Source organism: Dendrobates tinctorius, unplaced genomic scaffold (assembly GCF_039654945.1).
Source record: "Dendrobates tinctorius isolate UK_male_01 unplaced genomic scaffold, ASM3965494v1 ptg000011l, whole genome shotgun sequence".
NCBI lineage: Eukaryota > Metazoa > Chordata > Amphibia > Anura > Dendrobatidae > Dendrobates > Dendrobates tinctorius.
In genome coordinates, this window is record NW_027361679.1 from 5,389,508 (window position 1) to 5,405,276 (window position 15,769).

At 42.2% G+C, this 15,769-nt stretch overlaps 1 protein-coding gene across 1 annotated transcript in view; it reads right to left on the reverse strand.

Moving 5' to 3' along the window:
• Positions 1-228: 228 nt before the first annotated feature.
• The window catches only part of LOC141100807 (alcohol dehydrogenase 1-like), a 144,292-nt gene continuing 128,751 nt past the window's right edge, over positions 229-15,769 (reverse strand). Inside the window, exon 9 of the mRNA XM_073589486.1 lies at positions 229-501. Coding sequence (XP_073445587.1) covers positions 477-501 — 25 coding nt within the window. The 3' untranslated portion in view covers positions 229-476. The remainder of the gene's footprint in view (positions 502-15,769) is intronic.

Sequence of the window (15,769 nt, forward strand, 5' to 3'; positions counted from 1 at the left end):
ATGAACATGTTTAAATACAGAGACACTTTCTTTTTTATATTCCAGGAAGAACTAAATACAATTTTTTTAGTTCTGTGAACCACTTTAGGTTGTTTTGTAATCAATGCATTATGGATAAAAAATAAAATGTTCTTTGTCTCAGGACGTATACTGTTAAGGCCATTGACTGACCGCAAACATCAAGACTATGCCATCTGAAGTCAATGTAAATATTGGAACAGACAGGAATGAAAGGGTTACTATATGATGTTTAATTATATCACATGTATGTCACATACAACCTTTTTATATTTCCAATTTATGCAAAAAGTTTTCTATAATTGCTCTGGTATTCTATAATTTCTGCAATCTTCATTTTCACACATTTTACTCCTATGTGCCCGAGAAGGGGTGAGTTACAGAATTTCCAACAATCCAATTAATTACTACGTTGCTCTTGAATCAACAAAGGGCTTTTTTATGTAGAGTAGATGATTTCAGAAGATTAGCACTGTACGTATGCTGTGGACAAAGAAAGCAGAAGCCAAGATTACTGCTAATTGTCAAAGCAAAAAATATTCAGTAAAATGCATAGGGATAATTACTATTCAGTACAATATTAGTTATTAGGGTAAGTAAATTACAGATGTAGCCCATATTTTATAACATTTTAATAATCTACAGTGAGAAATTTTACTGAAAACAACCAGGTGCAGCTATATCTTTGGGGAATTGGGGCCAACTGTGCAGCCACACAGGGGCCTAAAAGGTAAGGAGGCCACTTCAACCTCAAAAATAGGTGGATGGACTTGAGCATTATCAGCTGGTGGTCTGCAAAGGGTCAATATATTCTTGCACAGGGGCTCTCTTCCGTCTTTGTCCACCGATGAAAACAACAATGGTATTTTGTCAGATTGAAGAGTAGCATGAAGTTGTACCTCCTGCCTTTGACAATACTGATGTCCTTTGACTTGACCTTTGGCTTCCCCAATCATTCCTTTGCACCATCTATTGTTATAACACTGGCTGCAGATATAATAGATAATAATGTAGTGCCTGGTATGGCTGCTACCAACACTTTGGCATTACCCTGGGAAGACACTTCATTGAGTATTCAAAGTTAACCAACTAATGCTACATACAAGTACTAATTAATTGCAGTTCAAGGATGGATCTATGCCATATTGGTCATGCGGGTACTGCCTCTACACATAGTTAAGTTCCTGCTTACTGCATCATCTAAGTAGGTGGAGAACCAAAGAAACCACTGAGCATGGATCAAACAAAGAGAATAAGCGATGGCGACACTGGTGATAGAGTTAAATACCTTTATTGAAAAGTGGGTGGCAAAAGTTGGCATTGGCACTGTGTGCAAGAGTGCTCGCACAGTTACAATGATATTAAAAAGACAATTAAAAAAGGCAAACTGTGTACAAAATACAACTAATACAAAAGTTCTGAAACGCGAGTCGGGGTGTGCACCGCACTTTGAACCGGGGACCACCACTAGGCCACCACCAGGTAATACTCATTGATCCTATGTATACTATCCATACTCATATCCTCATTTATAAGTAGATTATGCAATAAACATGCCTCTCCTCATGATCACTTCCCTCTTGTCAGGAATACTGCACTGCACTTGCTCACTGAGCCAGTGTGCGTGTTCTGAGTAGAACAAACTATGCTAAACTATCTGTGGATCTGGGCATCAGCAGTGGAGATGCGTGCTTCAGGCAAACAGGACCTGCCAAGGGGCGGAGCCGGCTGCAGGTTTCCCAGAGGGAGCAAGAGCAGAGAGAAATGCTGGTCAGAAATAAGGCTCCTAGCAGGTATAGCACAAACAGAAGCGCCGATGAGCACTAGACAGGAGGGATGTCAGGGACAGGCTAAGGGTCACAACCGTATGGACAGCAGAAGTACCAGGGGCATAGACAGGAGAATCACCAGAAACGTAGCGGTCAGAAACCAGGAAAATAGACACACAGTACCGAATCAGCAGACAGAATGGATAGTCAGGACTTAGCAAGAGATCAATAAACCAGAATGGGCAATAGATGGTACAGAAATGGCAGGCAGGCACACAACAGGGACAGACCGGGTCAGAAGCCAAGATATCAAACACAGAAGCATGCACACTGCACAAGGCACAAATGCACAGGGGTCACTTAAACTAAGCCCAGGGCAAAAGTATAGCTGACAGAGAACCCTGGTAAAGAGTGAGTATAAATACCCCTCCCAGATCCAGAAAGAGGCCACATACACTTAACCCTGTGAGTGCAGGGCAAGAACCCCTCCAAACCATGCCACCTCCATCCAGGAGTTTGACTATTGATATCACATCATGGACTAATGTTTGAATTTTTGCAGACTTTCCTATATATGGGTATACTGTGTAGGAATAGTACCACTTGCATTGCTTTGTACCCATGTAGATCGTGCTGGGCATTTTGCCCTTTATATTTCTAGTAGTACGTTTCACCAGTTTGCACTTAGATAGATTTCAGTATATGTGCCCCATGTGCCTCTTTCTATAATTATTTTCTTATTTTTCTATGTAATTTTGGTGATTGATTTGGCACTATAATGTGGGCTAATCCTATGCATTTTTGTGCATTTTGTCATATATAGGGCTACTCATCATGGGAACAGTGTTTCTTTGCACCTTAACCCATCAAGCACTTTAAAATCTGGTTTCCATCATTTGTTTTGTAGTCCCCAATTCTTTTGTATTAATTGTATTTTGTACACAGTTTGTATTTTTTAATTGTCTAATTAATCTCATCATTGTAATTGTGCGGGTACTCTTGCACACAGTGCCAACTCTTGACACCCACATTTCAATAAAGGTATTTTACTCTATCACCAGTCTATCACCACCTATTCTCTTTTTTTTGATCCATGCTCTGTGGTTTCTTTGGTTCTCTATATTCCCAAATGATTTGCCATTCACTATCTAGGACACACATGCCACTATTACTCATGTTAGATGTTTATAAACGGATTTAGTTCTCATTTAAGTTGTTACGTCCATTTTTTCTCTTCGTTCTCATCTAAGCAGATGGCCACAGAGAGGAGATTTCCTATCAGTCCATCAACCCAACGTGTTTTTATAAAAGCCATGGGAAGAGGGAGGGACTAACAGTGTAACAGTGTCCCTCATGGCTACCATCATAGTCCACATATTGCACTCCTTTTCTGTGAGGTTTTTCTGTGACATGATCCTATTAAACTCTGCTAGAGGATGGGTCCAATGGGATGCCCTGCAGAGTTCTTGTGACAGTCATAATACACTGCAATTCAGAATTAAAAAGTGAATAAAAGAGTAAAACAATTAAAACAAATAAAAAATTATCTTTTCTCCCATTTTCCTTTTTTCTCATGCTATAAAAGCACACATACTTGGTACTGTCACTTTAAAAATGAACTCATCTATAAAAAGAAATGTTACTTGGCCAATACAGTGTATGTTACTAAAAAAATAAAAAAAATGCAAAACCGCTCTTTTGTTTTAGTTTCCTAAAAATGGAATAATTAGTTAAAAAAAAAAATCACATTTGCCCCAAAATGGTGCCAATGAATTTGCCATCTCAACAAGTTAAGGCTCAAAATATGGCTGCACAAACTCAAATTATTTACCCTTTTGAAAGGAATTTTATTATGCAAAAGTGCAAACAAAATAGATGCAGTCAAGTGCTGCCACCCTTGAAAATGTTCCAGAAAATGTAGTAATTCTCAAAGAAAATTATTGCAATTACACAGGTTTTGTTATACACAGGTTTATTTCCTTTGTTTGTATTGGAACACCACAAACAAACAGAGGAATAAGGGCAAATTGAACATCACTTCACACAAAATCCCAAAAATTGGTGGCGGGACAAAATTGTTGGCACCTTTCCAAACTTGTGGGCAAGCAACTTTGTTTCAAGTATATGATGCTCGTTCAAACTCATCGTGACAAGTAACAGGTGTGCGCAATATGAAAATCACACCTGAAACCAGATAAAAAAGAGAGAAGTTGACTCAATCTTTGCATGTGTGTATGTGTGCCACACTATGCACGGAGAACAGAAAGAGGAGAAGAGAACAGTCTGAGAACTTGAGAAAAAAATTCTTGAGAAATATAAAAAATTTCAAACTACAAGTCCATCTCCAGAGATTTTGAGGTTTCTTTGTCCACTTTAGTGACAGATGTGGCTATCAGAGCTTGCAGAAAGAGGACAGTTTGTTTAAAAGGGGTTGCTATGAAAATGACTAACAGGGATGTAGTCAGGTGCCCTATTATGTGGGAGGAACTACTTTATTTCTTATATATAAAGGCAGGCACTTGATATGGTGACCATGCTTTCATTTGACTTATATGCTGCCATATCACTCTGACAGTAAACAATAGCATACTTCTGTAAAATAACACATTTACTGAGTTCACTTGCACGCTCCAATTCAGAGTGAAATGGCATACTTTCTTTAATTGCTAAGGCAATAGCAGACAATTGTGAATGTAGAATGAGGACACCTCTATTATGGGGCAAATGGTGGTATTGAAATATAATAATTGCCATTAACAAATGTATGGTTTCATTTACTGTCAAAAAAAGGGGCAATTCTGTGATTTAGAGACATTAGGTAAAATGAGTATATTAGCCATGGGCATAGTGCAATATTTACACTTATGATATTTATCCATTGAATCTCATCACATTATTTATATGGCGGAATAGAAGAAGGAGAGATTTCCGGGGGCAAACATCCAAAGAATAATTCCTTTTTCTCGATGGAGAAAAAAACGCCTTTATTTTGCCAACATAAAAGAAAAAAAAAAAAGATGGCCACCTAGAGAGTGGCATTAATAGAAACCAACGTGCTTCAACAAAGAGACTTCATCATGGCGTGTAACATACCATACTGAATAAGGTTCTGATATATCCTACCAATAGACTTAGATCCAAGGGATACACGAATCCCATGTTAAATACAGCTAATACCATAGTTAATATTGACAGACAAAGTTTATTCTTGGATCACCCCAAAAATAGAAATCTGAATTTTTGTATTACTTTCTCAATAGCCCACAATACTCAGAGATCACCAGTATTATGCAAAAATAGGCATGGAGAGAAGATTCATTATCTTAATGAGTGGTGTCACGTGATAGCTCAGCAGAAGAAAGGCTGCTGGAAGCTGGAACGATGTGCTGAGAGGGCACGCTGGAGGGTGAGTAGGATTTTTTTTTTGTAATAGGGAGCATGCATACAATGAAGGGAGGGGGGAGCCACATATACCAGGACAGCTATGGGGAGAGTCACGCATACCTGGACAGCTACGGGGGGAGCCACACATACCAGGACAGTGATGGGGGGAGCCAAGCATACCAGGACAGCGATGGGGGAGCTACGCATACCAGGACAGGACGGGGGGAGCCATGCATACCAGGACAGCGATTAACCTGATCGCTAAACAGCGTAGCAAGAAAAAAAGAACACTAGAATTGTTTTTTGTGTATATATATATATATATATAGATGTCAGTGACACACACACATATATATATATATATATACACAGCTAGCTGAAGAGCCTGGCGCTGCCTGGGCATAGTAACTAACTACGGTTAGTTATTACAAATTATAATGATTATATATATATGAAGCTGAGTGTAGAGCCCCGCCCACTCCGCATAGCCACATTCACTATATCCCACATCATCCCGTCAGCCAGGGCCACCGGACTACTACCCCTAATATCCTACATCATCCCGTCAAAGCCAGTAAAAGTAGAATAGTGAAATTGCACAGAAACATGGTTCACTAAGATCCCCGGTTTTCTACTGATCAGGCTGATATTCTCACTTATCTGCCACCATAAATGGTCCTCACCGCTTGGCATATTCTTTCTCCACAGCCTCATATGTGTTTAATCCTCAGTGCTATACAGACTCAGCACTAACAGGTATTAACCCTTCGTTCATTTTATACTGCGTACTGTTTTACTTTGATACTTATATCGGTATCATTTACAGGCACGTAGCCTTATCATTCCAGGAAGTCGGACTCCATATTCAATGTCCACAATATCTTTTAACTTACCAGGTATAGATTTTTGTTTGGTCACGCTTCTGCAAAGGATCACCATACACCATATACTTATTTGGTTCTATATTCTTAATATAGCACAGAACATCCTGGGGACAGCTGCTTGATATATGATATACCTGCACTATACTTTGATAACAGGTATAACACCTTCCTTTTCTCTTAATTGCTACTTTTGCTCCTTATGGGGTTCCTGAACCACTTTATTTCATTTGTTATAGGAGTCCATACAATTCTTTACTTTCTATCTCGTCAATTTAATTTAATAGCAGTCGGGTAGGTCGTTTTCTCATTTTTTCTCCCTATTCTCACCTGGTTCTCCTGATGTATTGCTATTATGCATAAAAATGTTTATCCATGCAATTTTCTGATGTATTAAACTGCACATCTGGGCACATTATGCAAAATGTATACTGGATATAAATGTATTAATTATGGGGATTTATTTTTATTTTTAATTTTGCTTTCTGTATTTGCATTTAATTTACTACAGCAGACTGATGAATTCCAATTGTAGGCCGAAACGTCCCTGAGACTGCATTAAAATAAAATTTCATCTTACAAAGGATCATTCAGTTGAGTGCCAAGTTACTTTATTATTTCACTTGGGTCTGGGTAACCTACTTGTACACCTTGTGGTAGTGCCACGCTATACTTGACACGATAAATATCACAGTCATGCTTTTCACCAATGGACAGGCACAAACCTTATACATTAGTACAGTAGAGAAACCTTCACACACATTTTTATGCACCGTCAACTTGTAATTTGTCCGGCTGAGTTGCTCATGGATGTACAGCATCTGTATGCAGTATACAGTAGTATCATATTTAATGGGTTGTTATGGGAAAAGCATTACGTGTTATATGGGTATATTCAGGGGAATTATGGGGAAAGTAGCACTTTAAAAAAACTCACAGCATCAGAGCAGAGTAACACATCAATAATGCATAAAAGTGTTTTAGAAAATATTTAAATCCACATGACATTTAATATGTGCACTTTCCTACATTCATGTGTGTCACTTAATGATACCAAACGGGAGGGGGGATTCATATCTGTCATTTACTCACTGCTCCTTTCTGGGGCACAGACGATGGCTGGAGCTTATGTTCCTGGGGATGCTAGATTTCTCTCACCATGTCAGTGTCTGCTGAGGTGTTGTCAAGTGGGAAAACTTGTACATAGCAACCAATCACAGCTCAGCTACTTTTAACCAGCTCTGGTGAAATGAGAGATGCTTAGTGATTGGTTGCAAGGAAAACTGTTGGTCATAACTACCAATCACAGAATCACAGCTTAGCTTCTTTTGAACAGCTCTGGTGAAATGAAAGATGCTTCGTGATTGGTTGGTGATACACACACACACATTGATTTTTATATATAGAGACTAGCTGAAGAGCCCGGCGCTGCCCGGGCATAATAACTAACTGCGGTTATGGTTACGGTTAGTTAGTGTGCAAAGCTGAGTGTATAGCCCCGCCCATGCCGCATAGCCACATTCACTATTATATCTCACATCATCATGTCAGCCAGAGCTACCGGACTACTACCCCTAATATCCCATACCGTCCCGTCAGCCAGAGCCACCGGTCTACTAATATCCCACATCATCCCATCAGTCATAGCCACCAGACTACTACCCCTAATATCCCACATCACCCCGTCACAGCCGCCAGACTGCTACCCCTAATATCCCACATCGTCCCGTCAGCCAGAGCCACCGGACAACTACCCCTAATATCCCACATCATCCCGTCACAGCCGCTGGACTACTACCCCTAATATCTCACATCCTGTCAGCCATAACCACCGGACAACTACCCCTAATATCCCACATCATCCCGTCACAGCCGCTGGAATACTACCCCTAATATCCCACATCATGCCGTCAGCCAGAGCCACCAGACTACTGCCCCTAATATCCCACATCGTTATATATATATAAAGCTGAGTGTAGAGCCCCGCCCACTCCACATAGCCACATTCACTATAATATCCCACATTATCTCCTCAGCCAGAGCTACCGGACAACTACCCATAATATCCCACATCATCCCTTCAAAGCCAGTAAAAGTAGAATAGTGAAATTGCACAGAAACATGGTTCACTAAGATCCCAGGTCAACTTGTAATTTGTCTGCGTTGCTCATGGATGTACAGCATCTGTATGCAGTACACTGCGTGCAGAATTATTAGGCAAGTTATATTTGAGAGGATTCTTTTATTATTGAAAAACAACTATGTTCTCAATCAACCCAAAAGACTCATAAATATCAAAGTTTAATATTTTTGGAAGTTGGAGTGGGGTTTTTTTTAGATTTGGCTATCTTAGGAGGATATCTATTTTTTCGGGTAACTATTACAGTGCAGAATTATTAGGCAACTTAATAAAAACCAAATATATACCCATCTCACTTGTCTATTTTAACGAGGTAAACCAATATAACACAAAATTTAGAAATAAACATTTCTGGCATTCAAACACAAAAAAAATTCAGTGACCAACATAGCCACCTTTCTTTACGATGACACTCAAAAGCCTTCCATCCATAGATTCTGTCAGTTGCTTGATCTGTTTATGATCAACATTGCATGCAGCAGCCACCACAGCCTCCCAGACAATGTTCCAAGAGGTGTACTGTTTTCCCTCCTTGTAGATCTCATATTTTATGAGGGACCACAGGTTCTCTATGGGGTTCAGATCAGGTGAACAAGGGGGCCATGTCATTATTTTTTCTTCTTTTAGACCTTTACTGGCCAGCCATGCTGTGGAGTATTTGGATGCATGTGATGGAGCATTGTCCTGCATGAAATGATGTTTTTCTTGAACGATACCGACTTCTTCCTGTACCACTGCTTGAAGAAGGTGTCTTCCAGAAACTGGCAGTAGGTCTGGGAGTTGAGCTTCACTCCATCCTCAACCCAAAAAGGTCCCACAAGTTCATCTTTGATGATACCAGCCCATACTAGTACCCCACCTCCACCTTGCTGGCATCTGAACCGGAGTGGAGCTGTCTGCTCTTTACTGATCCAGCCTCGGGCCCATCCATCTGGCCCATCAATCAAGAGTCATTCTCATTTCATCAGTCCATAAAACCTTAGAAAAATCAGTCTTAAGATATTTCTTGACCCAGTCTTGACGTTTTATCTTATCTTTCTTGTTCAAAGGTGGTCATTTTTCAGCCTTCCTTAGGGTACTGTCACACTTAGCGATGTACCAGCGATCCCGACCAGCAATATGACGCGGTCAGGATCGCTGGTGCATCGCTAAGTGGTTGCTAGTGAGCTGCCACACAGGCAGATCTCACCAGCGACATCGCTGGGGACGGGGGTCGCTACTTACCTGTCACACTAGGCGATCCTGACGTCCTCCCGCCCGCGTCCACGCTCATCGCTCGTCTCTCCACAGGAAGCCCCGCAGGAAGCTGACGACGAGAAACAGTCCAGCCTTTTCTCGCGCGATCAGCGATAAGCGGCGGGGGAGCGGGTCGGAGGTAAGTATCTGACACAGCGATATCGCTAGCAATATCGCTATAACGTCACAAGTTATAGCGATATTGCTAGTGATATCGCTTAGTGTGACAGGCCCTTTACCTAGGCCATGTCCCTGAGTATGGCACACCTTGTGCTTTTTGATACTCCAGTAACGTTGCAGCTCTGACATATGGCAAAACTGGTGGCAAATGGCATCTTGGCAGATTCATGCTTGATTTTCCTCAATTCATGGGCAGTTATTTTGCGCCTTTTTTTATCAACACGCTTCTTGCGACCCTGTTGGCTATTTGCCATGAAACGCTTGATTGTTCGGTGATCACGCTTCAAAAGTTTGGCAATTTCAAGACTGCTGCATCCCTCTGCAAGACATTTCACAATTTTTGACTTTTCAGAGTCCGTCAAATCTTTCTTCTGACCCATTTTGCCAAAGGAAAGGAAGTTGCCTAATAATTAAGCACACCTTATATAGGGTGTTGGTGTCATTAGACCGCACCCCTCCTCACTACAGAGATGCAAATCACCTAATTTACACAATTGGCAGTTGGCTTTCAAGCCTATACAGCTTGCAGTAGGACAACATGTATAAAAAGGATGATGTAATCAAAATACTCATTTGCCTAATAATTCTGCACACAATGTATAGTATCATATTTAATGAGTTGTTATAGGAAAAGCATTACGTGTTATATGGGTATATTCAGGTGAATTATGGGGAAAGTAGCACTTTAAAAAAAACTCACAGTATCAGAGCACAGTAGCACATCAATAATGCATAAAAGTGTCTGTGAGAAAATATTAAATCCACATGACATTTAATATGTGCACTTTCCTACATTCATGTATGTCACTTAATGATACCACACGGGAGGGGGGATTCATTTCTGTCATGTACTCACTGCTCCTTTCTGGGGGACAGACGATGGCTGGAGCTTATGTTCCTGGGGATGCTAGATTTCTCCCACCATGTCAGTGTCTGCTGAGGTGTTGTCAAGTGGGAAAACTTGCACATAGGAACTAATCACAGCTCAGCTACTTTTAACCAGCTCTGGTGAAATGAGAGATGCTTAGTTATTGGTTGCAAGGAAAACTGTTGGTCATAGCAACCAATGACAGCTTAGCTTCTTTTGAACAGCTCTGGTGAAATGAAAGATGCTTCGTGATTGGTTGGTGATACACACACGCATTGATTTTTATATATGGCAGCGGGCCGCGTGAATCCTGGATACCCACTGTTTACCTTGGAAAACGGCGTACACGCTGGTTTCTAATGTAAACATCGGGTATCTAAGAGCCGCGCGACTCCTGGATACCCGATGCTTACCTTGGAAACCAGCGTGTACGCTGATTTCCAAGGTAAACAGCGGGTATCCAGGAGTCACGCTGCTAATGGATACCCGATGTTTACATTAGTAACCAGCGTCGCTGATCGCTGGTCTCTCACTGCCACACGCAGCGATGCTTGCTGGGCAGCGGGAGACCAGCGACCGAAAAATGGCCCAGGCCGATGCTGCATGATCAGCGATAACCGGCATGGGGACCGGTCGCTGATCCCCATCACACAAAATCAGCGATCTCACCTTTAAGAGTGGAAACCGGATTGTAGAGGGTTGAGAAGAGAGTTATCTGAGAGATAGTGGATAAGACGTGAGTGGACCAGGCGTTCCAGGAGTTTAGAGATGAAGGGAAGATTAGAGACAGGTCTATGGTTAGCGGCACAGTTTTGGTCGAGTGATGGTTTTTAAGGTAACAGATGTTTGATGGCATGCATAACACATCCATTACATATACATATATATGAGTGTGTGTCACTGACATGTATATACATGTATTCTATGTGTATATATCTATTCTATCTATTCTTTTCTAAGCTGTCAGTGTGATTTTACTGTAGCCGCACATGAATTGCTGGATTTTCAAAGGACACCGCATGTTGCAAGTGCTGCGCATTTTTTCTCTCATCCATTAACTTGCATTGGTGAGTCTCGTTCAAGATACGCAGCAAATCGCAGCATGCTGCTATTTTTTCTTAGTCCGATTTCAGCTGAGAAAAAAAATCGCAGATGAGATGTAAGGCCGGTTTCACATTAGCGCATTTTCAGCGCGCGCACGGCCGGGGGTAGCTCCGCCCCCGAGCCGGCTCTCTGCCCGGCGTGCCCGCCCCTTGCTTGTAGCGCCGCCTACTAGCGGACAGCGGCGCCTGCGATCGGCGCACCCTATCTTTAGCATAGGGTGCGCAGATCGTGCGCAGGCCGTGCACTAGTTGCGCTTTGACCTGCGCTGCGCACTTTTGACGGTGCGCCGTGCGCGCCAAAATCAAACTTTTCGGATTTTGGCGCGCACGGCGCACCGTCAAAAGTGCGCAGCGCAGGTCAAAGCGCAACTAGCGCACGGCCTGCGCACGATCTGCGCACCCTATGCTAAAGATAGGGTGCGCCGATCGCAGGCGCCGCTGTCCGCTAGTAGGCGGCGCTACAAGCAAGGGGCGGGCACGCCGGGCAGAGAGCCGGCTCGGGGGCGGAGCTACCCCCGGCCGTGCGCGCGCTGAAAAAGCGCTAATGTGAAACCGGCCTAACACATTGAATAACACTGGTCAGAGTGCAATCCAATTTTTTTATCGGATTGCACTCGTCCGTTTTTCCCGCAAATGAGTTTGAGCCCTTACTCCACATTTGGAGTGTGTCAGTAGAGCAATCGACAGGGAGTACAAGTTTCACCACTGCACAATGTGCCAAGTTTTCACAAAGTACAAAACACTAGCCACGTGGGGTATACATAGATGACCACTAAATACTTGTTGCAGAAGCAGGAGGAGTAGGTGATTTCCTGAACAAAATGGGTTTGAATGGTAAGGGATGGATGTTAAGACAACTTCCCCCCAAAAACTTTTGGTTGCTTTTACATTATGTTGCTGTCATCCATAGGGATTACAAAGTCTGAGGAAATCCAGCCCTTGTTCAATATTAGAAGAGTTAGCCAGTCTGCATTTTCTGTTGACAAGCGGTGTGCCTATCCGTTATGATTGCACCTGCCGAAATAAAAACCCGCTCAGACAACACACTTGTGGCAGGGCGTGGCAGCACCTCCAAGGCATACAAGGACAGGTCGGGCCAAATGTGGAGCTTGGAAAAACAATAGTTAAAGGGCACAGAAAAATAAGCCCTTGCTGATGTGACGGTCTCATAAAAATGGCACAGTCGGTGGATATTTTCACCCCTGAGTTGCACCTGGTGTGGATGACCCTCCCCTGTAATCCTTGTGTCGGTACCTCTGCCAGCAGTGTTGTCTGAGGGTAATCTTTTTAGGAAATCTTCCACAATGCATGCACTGAAAATGGCATGTCTGTCTCTGAAATTATAGAAGGAAATTTCTCCTTGTACCGTGGGTTAAGAAAGGTGTAAAGCCAGTATTTCATGTTGGACAAAATGTATTTTACGCGATGGTCTTGGGAAAGGCATCTGGTCATGAACTCTGCCCTGTGTGGCAGACTATAAAGAACCAAGCGTTTATTGTCCTCACCAGGAAGAACACTAATCATTCTCTCCTCAACGCATAGCCTCCTCCTCCTCCTCCTCTTCAGGCCATCCATGCTGGACAGGCATGAAGCTGGGATTGGTAGTGCAGACCAAAAAATCCTGCTCCTCCTCATCGTCCTCCTCCTCCTCCAGTTCATCGTCATTACCCAATGTGGCTTGAGAACATTGTGTGAGGCTGGGCTGTGTGGTATCAGCCAATGTAAAATCTTGCTCCATAGCCACCTGCTCGGCATTCAAAACTTCCTCTTTCAGATTCTGCAGCGAACATTTTAATAGACAGAGCAGCGGGATGATTACGCTGACAATAGCGTCATCAGCGTTCACCATCTTGGTGCAGTACTCAAAGTTTTGAAGAACTTCACATATGTCATCAATCCACACCCACTCGGCAGTTGTTATGTGTGGGGGCTGAGTATTACTCTGACGGGCACTGAGAAGCAGGAATTCAGACACTTCTTTCTGCTGCTCACTAAGCCTTGCCAACATATGAACTGCCTATCACCTCATCACAATTACAGTTGGTACGGAAAGTATTCAGAGCCCTTTAAATTTTTCACTCTTTGTTTCATTGCAGCCATTTCGTAAATTCAAAAACGTTCATTTTTTTCTCATTAATGTACACTTTGCCCCAATCATGACTGAAAAAAAAATAGAAATGCAGAAATTTTTGCAAATTTATGAAAAAAGAAAAACTGAAATATCACATGATCATAAGTATTCAGACTCTTTGCTCAGTATTCAGTAGAAGCACCCTTTTGAGCTAGTAAGGCCATGAGTCTTCTTGGAAATGATGCTACAAGTTTTTCACACCTGGACTTGGGTATCCTCTGCCATTCTTCCTTGTAGATTCTCTCCAGTTCCATCAGGTTGGAAGGTGAATGTTGGTGGACAGCCATTTTCAGGTCTCTCCAGAGATGCTCAATTGGGTTTAGGTCAGGGCTCTGGCTGGGCCAGACAAGAATGGTCACAGAGTTGTTCTGAAGCCACTTCTTTGTTATTTTAGCTGTGTGCTTAGGGTCGTTGTCTTGTTGAAAGGTGATCTTTCGGCCAAGTCTGAGGTCCAGAGCACTGTGGAAGAGGTTTTCATCTAGGATATGTCTGTACATTCATGTTTCCCTCAATTGCAACCAGTCGTCCTGTCCCTGCAGCTGAAAAACACCCCCATAGTATGATACTGCCACCACAATGTTTCACTGTTGGGATTGTATTGGGCAGGAGATGAGCAGTGCCTGGTTTTCTCCACACATACCGCTTAGAATTATCACCAAAAAGTTCTATCTTCGCCTTATCAGACCATAATAATAATAATAATAATAAATTTTATTTTTATAGCGCCGACATATTCCGCAGCACTTTACATTTCAGAGGGGATTTGTACAGACAATAGACATTACAGCATAACAATAATCACATACAGTAGATTATAACAAATACCAAGAGGAATGAGGGCCCTGCTCGCAAGCTTACAGTCTATGAGGAAAGAGGTAGACACGAAAGGTGGGTGGTAACAGTTGCCCTGATTGTATGGACCAGCCATAATGTTAAGTGTGCAACAGTACAGACACAGAGGGCTAATGGATGCATAAAGCATGTGGGAACATGATGCGGGAAATCTGGTTATGGTAAAACTTTTGGCTGTGCTGGCTGGATGTGGCTGGATTAGGTTAATGTGTTGAGGCGATTGGCCAGTCTGAATAAATGCGTTTTCAGGGCACGCTTAAAATTGTGGGGATTGAATCTTATTTCTCATAGTCTGGGAGTCCTTAATGTGTTTTTTAGCAAACTCTATGTGGGCTTTCATACAATTGTGGCCATAAGTATTGACACCCCTGCAATTCTGTCAGATAATACTCAGTTTCTTCTTGAAAATGATTGCAAACACAAATTCTTTGGTATTATTATCTTCATTTAATTTGTCTTGAAAAAACACAAGAAGAATTGTCCTAAAGCCAAATTGGATATAATTCCACACCAAACATAAAAAGAGGGTGGACAAAAGTATTGGCACTGTTCGAAAAATCATGTGATGCTTCTCTAATTTGTGTAATTAACAGCACCTGTAACTTACCTGTGGCACCTAACAGGTGTTGGCAATAACTAAATCACACTTGCAGCCAGTTGACATGGATTAAAGTTGTCTCAACCTCTGTCCTGTGTCCTTGTGTGTACCACATTGAGCATGGAGAAAAGAAAGAAGACCAAAGAACTGTCTGAGGACTTGAGAAACCAAATTGTGAGGAAGCATGAGCAATCTCAAGGCTACAAGTCCATCTCCAAAGACCTGAATGTTCCTGTGTCTACCGTGCGCAGTGTCATCAAGAAGTTTAAAGCCCATGGCACTGTGGCTAACCTCCCTAGATGTGGACGGAAAAGAAAAATTGACAAGAGATTTCAACGCAAGATTGTGCGGATGTTGGATAAAGAACCTCGACTAACATCCAAACAAGTTCAAGCTGCCCTGTTCTCTGAGGGTACAACAGTGTCAACCCGTACTCTCCGTCAGCGTCTGAATGAAATGGGACTGTATGGTAGGAGACCCAGGAAGACCCCACTTCTTACCCCGAGACATAAAAAAGCCAGGCTGGAGTTTGCCAAATCTTACCTAAAAAAGCCTAAAACATTTTGGAAGAATGTTCTCTGGTCAGATGAGACAAAAATTGAGCTTTTT